Source organism: Morone saxatilis, unplaced genomic scaffold, assembly GCF_004916995.1.
Source record: "Morone saxatilis isolate NCDOM2014 unplaced genomic scaffold, NCSU_SB_2.0 Contig7, whole genome shotgun sequence".
NCBI classification, from domain to species: Eukaryota; Metazoa; Chordata; class Actinopteri; family Moronidae; genus Morone; species Morone saxatilis.
The window spans coordinates 16769675-16778028 of NW_023340246.1; the positions used below are offsets into that span (position 1 = coordinate 16769675).

At 42.7% G+C, this 8354-nt stretch overlaps 2 protein-coding genes across 2 annotated transcripts in view; one reads left to right on the top strand and one right to left on the bottom strand.

Annotated features, from left to right (window-relative positions):
- snx3 (sorting nexin 3) overlaps positions 1-686 on the bottom strand; it is a 13115-nt gene extending 12429 nt beyond the window's left edge. Inside the window, exon 1 of the mRNA XM_035678779.1 lies at positions 484-686. Coding sequence (XP_035534672.1) covers positions 484-645 — 162 coding nt within the window. The 5' untranslated portion in view covers positions 646-686. The remainder of the gene's footprint in view (positions 1-483) is intronic.
- A 270-nt stretch (positions 687-956) lies between these two features.
- Positions 957-8354, top strand: part of afg1lb (AFG1 like ATPase b) — a 25556-nt gene continuing 18158 nt past the window's right edge. Inside the window, exons 1-5 of the mRNA XM_035679129.1 lie at positions 957-1605; positions 1802-2088; positions 5867-5921; positions 6045-6146; positions 6395-6522. Coding sequence (XP_035535022.1) covers positions 1491-1605; positions 1802-2088; positions 5867-5921; positions 6045-6146; positions 6395-6522 — 687 coding nt within the window. The 5' untranslated portion in view covers positions 957-1490. The remainder of the gene's footprint in view (positions 1606-1801; positions 2089-5866; positions 5922-6044; positions 6147-6394; positions 6523-8354) is intronic.

Sequence of the window (8354 nt, forward strand, 5' to 3'; positions counted from 1 at the left end):
GGGGGGGGGGGGGGGGGGCTTGAGGTTAATGTAAACAAATCCCCTTCTCTCTTTTAGCAGAGCAGCAGCAGTTAGCAGCTGGGACAAAACATCAGCAGGTTCACCGTCACACCGTGGTCTCTCGCTGACTTACTGACTAACGTTTGGTGCAGAAAACAGCAGCAACCAGCGTTTATCTCGCTTGTTTGGTGTCAGATAGACAACCAGTGCCTGCTCGTCTGGGCGAGAGGTGTCGTTACTAGCCTGCTAGGTAGCGTTGGCTAACTCGTACCCAGCGATTAACGCTTTGCTTTTTCTCACACGGGTCATTAAAACATCGACTCCAAGTGTGTGTGTGTGTGTGTGTGTGTGTGTGCGTCTTTTTTAAATGTGGCCTTCTCGGTGTCAAGGAGTCACACCTTGGACTACAGGAAAGACGTTTCTTAGCTTAGGTGCAGCTATCTTCGAGGCTACCGTCATTAGCACTTGTTACAGCAGGCTCACCTTCAGTCTGACTTCATACGTGGTGTATCTGCCCCTGCCGACCCCGATGGTCTCCGGGTTGCTCACGTCAATCTCTAGAAAATTACTCGGGGGTCCATAGGCGTCGTTTAAGTTCTGAGGCTTACTGAAAAGCCTTCTTGTGTCAGCTATGGTATCAGCCATTTCTGTCCTGTCCTCTAGCAGCTAGTGATGATGTGAAGTTAGCGAGAATGCGAACGCGTACGCTCTGTTGGTGCCCTTCAAAATAAAACATTTGGTGAACGTTGTATCCGCGTAATAACAGCTACGGTGAAAAGGGGGCATTCGTTTGAGGGAGTGTGTTTATTTTATTACAACGCGTATTTATATGCACGCTTTCCCACCCGACTGTGTCTTTTACACGCCTGGGAATTGTGATTGTAGCTTTTATGTTGAAGGCAAAACACCCGAGTTCCGGTGTTGCTCTGTCTCTAACTGCCGCTAGCTTTAAAGGGCACTTCCGATCAGCTGAGGTTCAGCTGACACCGCTCGGCCACCTGGTGCTCGGTTTGTTTACAACCCGCCACCGGGCACATTGACGGCTCTTTTAACGACGTGTCTACTTAGTTTTAATAACTGTGTTGGTATAATGCGGATGAACTGCACTTTAAAATAAAGTAATGGCTGCTAAAACGTGTAAAAACACAGGCAAAATCCGACGTTCAGAGTTCTTGACGTGTTTGGGATTTAATGCTTAAAATGTTGCTGTTGTTATTTTAAACTTTACTTAGAAAAAAAAAGCGGAATGTTTAATCTTTTTAATAATAATCATACCATCCAGTCATATGCAACAACAATGATGTTTACAGGCCTAAAATGTGCAGCAGTGTGCGTTGTTTACAAGCTCGACTGTAAAGAAATGTTCAAGACTAGTGTTACATCTGATTAAATCTATTCAGAACTTCATGTTTAAATCCCCTCCACGCCTGTGTCATGTGGCCTCCATGTGTCAAATGAATCTCAATAAAGTTTTCGCGTTTTGAAGCATCATGGCGGCTTACACGGTGCCTGCTGCTGTCAGATGCCCAATAAAATGTTTAATTAAAGACACTGTCCTCACCTCAAAGACTATGTGCCGTCTGTCCGCCGTCTGCACTGGAACAGGTACGCGTCTTCCCGTCACGTTGAAGTGAATAGTGTTGTGCGAGTGTGTTTACAAGCTGCATGTTTGGTAACCTTGCTGGCTGCATAACACACAACCTCTGCATTGCACTGACTGTTGCATCTAAAAGAATCGGTGTATATCTGCAATCGTTGGGCGGCGATTAACACAGATTACTTGTGGTTTTCATGCTTAAAGGGTACACTAGCTGGAGGACATGCAGTTCATCTCCAGCAGCAGATGTCTGTGGCTCTGTCGGACGCTATGATCGCCTCGTTCAGCGTGGCTCCCTGAGGAAAGATGCTCAGCAGAGAGATGTTGTTCAGCGGCTGGCTCAGCTGCAGCTCACTCTGAGGGACTACAGTAACAGCATCTACTTGAACCCGCCTCCACCGAGGCCAGACTCAAAAGATGACAGCGGTCAGCTCCCAGGAGATAAAACCCATGCAACAGCTGAGAGTAACGGTGGTGCATCTGCTGCTGAGGTAAAGGAGTCATAACACATTAATGCATGATCTGATAATCAAACCCTCAATACTCCCAGATGGAATACCAGCAAATACTAAAAATATAAATGAACATTTAGATTGATTTTGAAGTATCCTTGTGATTTAGATTATTCCTCGTTGACATTGACACCAAAAGCAACCAGTTTCTTGATGTGTCACTCAGATTTAACCACATTTCCAGCAATGTCCAGGATAAAACATGCTACATATTCAAAGCTCCCCCTGTCTGCCAGGTACACGACTTCTCTCTGACTTGTAAAGTAGATATATTGCATGTTACAAACATGAAACAGAAACTCCAATAAGCCCCCACCCCTTCCAGTGCACAGTTTGCATAGGAGAGAGAGTATTTGCGTGTTGTTGCAGACTGTGTCAGTGAATACAAGACTACCAGCAGGCCTAATCAAGACTATTGATTGAATCCAAACTCAACTCCTCCATATGATATGGTCTTCATCAGTGGGTGGAAGTGGATCAGTTTTCATGGCCCTATGGGTGATATTATAGCAGCTACTGTACCTGTATGTTAAAGCAACCTCCATCTAGTGATGAAGACACTGCAATAGAAAAATGGTGAATATTTTAATTGAACTGTAGAAGTTAGCCCAATGGTAGAATGTGTAAGAATTGTTGACTGTTTTTAGGTTTTAATCTGCCAATCTACAGAACAGAGTTCCCACGTGTCCTGGAAAACCTCTAGATTTCTGGTCATGGAAACACCTGGAAATTGATTAAAATGACCAAATATCCTGGAAATAATCCATGTTGTTGTCCAATGTTTTTTTTTTTTTCCCCTCACTCAGATTGCCTACGTAAACTTGGGTGCAAATATTTTGTTTGCAACTCAAAATTCTCATATGTACATGCATACAGCCTATTAATGATCACATTTCTTATTGCTGTGATAAATGCACAGTGATGTTAATTGTACGTGTAATTAGTACTTTAACTTTCTCAAAGATTGATGTTAGAACTGTTACTTAAAGGTTGTGGCCAAATAAATGCAGTCAATTTGCCTGAAACCTCAGCTTATATGACTGTTAGTTAGTAAGCATGTGCTGTCCTGGATTGTCAAAAAAAACTCCTGGAAAGGTCTTGGTAAAGGATTTGTGAAAAGAATTGGAAACCTAATATGGGTTAACTAAATGTTATCAGACAGGGATCCCAGAGGAATACATGCTATGGGTCCACGGCCTAATGTGTATTAATTTGGGGACACCAGAAAGTTTGAGGACCACTACTCTACATATGTTAATAAACAATCAATAATGAGGAGTCAGTTGAGATTTTGGATGCTTCTAAATCATTGTCATTTTGAACCAGAACTGAGGGGTTGTTTTAAATTGTTTGGACTTTAAACAAAAGGGTTAGGTTTAAGGGTTAGTAGTGTACACGCTGCCGTGTAATTTCAGAGAATTCAAACTCAAATAAACAGTTTAAAAGTCAGAATCATGCACTTAGTAGAAAATAGTGTACACTTTAAATGGCTGCATGGATTTGTTTAAAGCCTTTTACAGTCTGGCATCTGGACTCTCATTTCTTTTATAAAGCCCCCAATGACGTCTAACATATGGAGCTTACTTCACAGAGTCCACTGGACTGTACTCCAGTTGTATCACTGATGGTGGCCATTGGGCTCTGGTCAAAGGGGAGGGTAGGGGTCTGGGAAGAGTATTGTGCATGTGAGTTTTGGAACGGCATGATGTAGGGGGCTGTTGTTGTTTTTAGGTCAGGGGAGCTGACTGTCTAGTATTTGGTGGTGGGAGTTTTTTTTTGTTGGTTGGCTGGCACAGACACATAGGGTTAGGCAGAGATTTTGGAAGGCAGCAGGGCAGACCTCCCGCTGGGCCCGTCCCGGCACCCCTCTCACTCTCTCACCGTCCCCATGCAGTAATGAGGGGATCCCCATTGTCTGGGCCATTCTTGTCCTTTTTGCTTTTGATTCGGGACTCTGACAAATACTTTGGTGTTAGGCTATCAACACCACCGCCCCCCTCTCCTTTTGCACCTTATTTCTTGCTCTGTCTCTCACACACACACATAGACACTGACTGGAGTACTTACGCAATTATTCTGGTTTGAATCAGGTCATACCACTGTCCTTTCGGTGTCTGTTCTCTCTGTGAAAGTGCCGCCATTGTACTCACTAACTGACCAAGTCTGTGAGGAGAGTACACTTGACTTAATATTGACCCAATGTGGCGTGGTTTTGCGGATGGTCGGCTAACAATGGGCCATTGTTTAGAGGGCCACCCTCTTCAAGTCAGACCTGCATCATAGAGTCCTCCTGTACATTGTAGGTCTCCAGCAGTTGTACCAGTTAAACCAAACTGAGACTCCCACAATCACTCCATTAACCTTGTTAGTGAGAGACATGACATCTCTGGCTGCAGATGAACATGTTCAAACGCAGTTTTCAGAGTCAAAGTGGCCATGTCCTGCATGTGAACTTTACACTCATGTGCCAGTCTATATCCTCCGATGGGAGGTGAGACAAGGCCACAGAGCTCAGCTAGACAGAGTGGTTGAGGGACATCCTTGTCCTTCTCCACTCTGCCGTGGCAGAATGGCTTCCAGCCGCCACTGACAATTACCCCACCATGCTAGAGGGCAGCTTGGGAAGTCAGGGAGAAGTCACACACTGTTTTGCCAGAGCAGACAGGAAAGGCTTGTTGCTCTTCCAGTATTTCGCTCCAGCACAGGATAGGCGGGGTTGGAGGAATGGAGGGATGAAGGGGGTACAGGGGAGGAGTGGGGAGAGGGCAGGGAGAGAGGATGGGTAACAAGTTTGTTTTTTCATTTAGTTTTCAATTGGCCATTGTCTGCATTTACCAGAGTCAAGTGCTCCTTGTGCGGTGGACACCAAGTGCAGTAGACACTGAGTACCGTCTCTATGAAATAGTTGCTAAATTAAATTTTAAGAGGACAGACCTTCCTATTTAGTGCTGAGTTAATTCCAAAGCTATTTGCCGTTGCCCGGTTACAGAGATGGACAATCCTAAACCACACTGTTGTTAAAACCTTATAAAACATCTATCATCGGTCCTCCTGTATACAAATATGTTCACGTTATCACTACGTATCGTGGTTAGACTGATGACATATGCATTTACATAGCTCGGTCCCTCTTTAGAGATATTTGGCTTTACTTGATATTCTCAGCTTGGTCACACAGAAGACGTTTTTTTGAAGCAAAGACCTTTTGATGATAGGAGGCAGGCAGCACAATGACTTCCAGCAGCACCTCAATGCAACAGTACCGTATCACAATTAGCAGCGCTAAACAGGCTGCACAGACAAGTCCACTCCATCTCGTATGGAGCCTCATCCAGTCCTCTCCGTTTTGTCTGACAAATCCCCCCATTGTTCCTCTGATGATGCTTTTCTTTCGTGGGAACCCTGGCTTGTCTTGTTGATTAGATCCCCTTTGTCTTCCTCCCCTGCAGTGGGCTAGTCTGGAGAATGTGAAACCTCACACTGTAGTGGTGGCTTAATGCCTCAGCATACTTTGTTTATTAAACGATGATTCAGTCTTATATGGTAATGAATATAACAAAGTTTATTTAGGTCACCAGATATAGTGTTTTGTGATTTTAATAGGGATTTCATCTATGCGTTCATTTTGAATAACCCTATTGGTTTATGGTTAATTGTTTTGTATTATTGTTTATGATGACAAGCAGCTGTTTAAAGATTTAATATAAAACAAGGATACTGTAGGCATTTCCTCATTTTTCCTCTCTACCCCCCAAAGGAGGAACCCCTTCCACCACTACCACCCAAAGGGTTCTATATCTATGGAGACGTTGGTAAGATCACACATGGGAAAGGTCTTTCTTATCATAGAATTAAATACTGTATCACTGTGGCATTTTCTGTGGTGCTAAATCCTCCAACCCTAACCCTTTTTCCTTAATCCCCCTCCCTTTCAGGCACAGGGAAGACCATGATTATGGATATGTTTTACTCCAGCGTGGAAAACACTCGTAAAAAGCGGGTCCACTTCAATGGCTTCATGTTGGACATCCACAAAAGTTAGTATTATCCTCCCACTCCACGGCACTAACCGCTGAAGGTTGGCTTGCATGACTTTATGGAAGTTTACTGACTCCTCATGCGCTGGAGAATCCTATATTTATCTCTCTGTTGGTCCTGAAGCCCTCCTGCTAATTGTCTACCATTATGCATACAGGTGAAATTACTGCTTTATTCAGTATTGTCTTTGGGTTTGCCGATGCAGGTGTGCTTTAAGATGTGCCTGACGTTTGTGTATTGCTTAAAGGGATTCATCGGAGGAAACAAAGCCTGCCAAAACGAAGGCTAGGGAAAATGTTCACCTATGACCCCATATCACCGGTTGCCATGGAGATCAGCAATGAAACCTGCCTCCTGTGTTTTGACGAGTTTCAGGTGAGCCGGTGCGTTGTAGGCTGCGTGTGTGTGTTTGTCTGTTCTTAAAACCTGCTTTAATATTGGCTACAAGTAGAAAACTAGACAATAAGAATTCTCAATACTGTATTTAGACATTTTCGAGAGAGACCTGGTTAAAACACAGCAACAATACAACAAAAAAGTTACAGACATGTTATGTGTTTATAATATCAGCCGCATATATTTGCTTAAAACAGTAAATACTAGTACTAAATCATCTGTGATACTGTTAAATATTCTGCTAGTACAACTCTATATAATAAATGTATGCTCATGCTTAGGTAAGTTATTGTAAAAAATAAAAATAACCTGTTAGCTGGGAAGATTAAGTTAATACCATGAAGTCTATTGGGGTATATTGCGTATATAGTATAAATCATATCTATGTCTGTTGTTCTTAAGACATGTTAAAGGTTCAAACAATTTTGCAAAGTAAAAAAAATAACAGAAAAAGCTAATTTTACATGTTGTATAAACCGCAGTCAATCTGACATACAGTCGATCTACTGATAGCAGAAGTTTGACAATAGGTAGTCATGTTCCAGTTTCAGTACATAAATTATTCTAACTCATGCTGAATATATATATTTTTTATATGTGTAGATATTTAATATTCAAGCCAACAGTAGATATGTTATATATTAAAGCCAGTAGAAGCACACAGGACATGAGACTTTGTCACATACAGTAACTCCTAGATCTTGAAATCTCAAAAAAAAGAAGGAAACAAAATTATATTTTAATGTTTTGATTATTATGTGTGCTTGAGCGGTAACTGCTCTATGGTTTACATTTATTTCTTATTAGTTTTGGAACAAGGGGTGAAAAACATGTTAAATGTGGCACTCTGTGTATTATGAGTTCAGAGTTGAGTGTTCAGTCTGTGATCACTATTAGTGTTCAGTCACAGCCGGTGTCTTTCCTGTCTTGTCAACTGGATGCTTCTGATCTTGATACTCCCAAAAACAGGACTGGGGACACCTAGTGGCCTTTTTTGAATATAGCATAATTGTAAAATGACTTCCAGTAGCAATGAAACATCATGTAGTCATTTACTAATGCAGTAGCATTAAATACAGGTGTAATCTCGCCTGTATCAAGGCATAACATTTAATTGTCATTACCTTGAAACTGCAGCAGTCAGTTGAGTCAGTGATCTGTTCCTTACACACTTCTCCTGTTCCTTCTGCTCCCAACCCACTGCAACCAAGTCATGCATAGTTTTTGTACATTGGATTTACACAACTAAAAGGCACCTTCAGCCATTAGTGCTGCTGAACCTCTCATTATTTCACCCTTTGGTGTTAAAGGAGAGAGCCACTACTGGAGCCCTCTCTACTCTCTGTAAGGTAGTTAGTCATTCACTGCAGTAGAGAAAGACGTCTTTTTTTATAATTAGCCGACCAAACACATCTGTTAGCGGTACAATGTTGTTCCTCTTACTGATATCATTACAGTTAATGCCAGGAGGTCAAAGGTCACAGAAGGTGCGCTTACTCCCTCTAATCACTCTCTATGCATCTGTGAGGATCAAGAGCTGCTCCTTTCATCCGCCCGTCTTTCACATTTTAAACTGCGGCGCTGTTTGTGCATTCTCATTGATTTGTTTTGTTTGCTGTCGCCAGCTTTGCTGTTTTCGCTTGTCGACTGTTGCTACCGGTGAATGGAGGGGAAACAAGTAGACATGTGCGTGTTGTTTGTGATGCATAAACAAGAGGTTGCGAGGTTGCGAGACTTGGGGATGGAGGGGGGGTGGGGGGGTCTGTACCAATCAGCATCCTCCTCCACTCAGCCATGCAAATGAGGCTCTG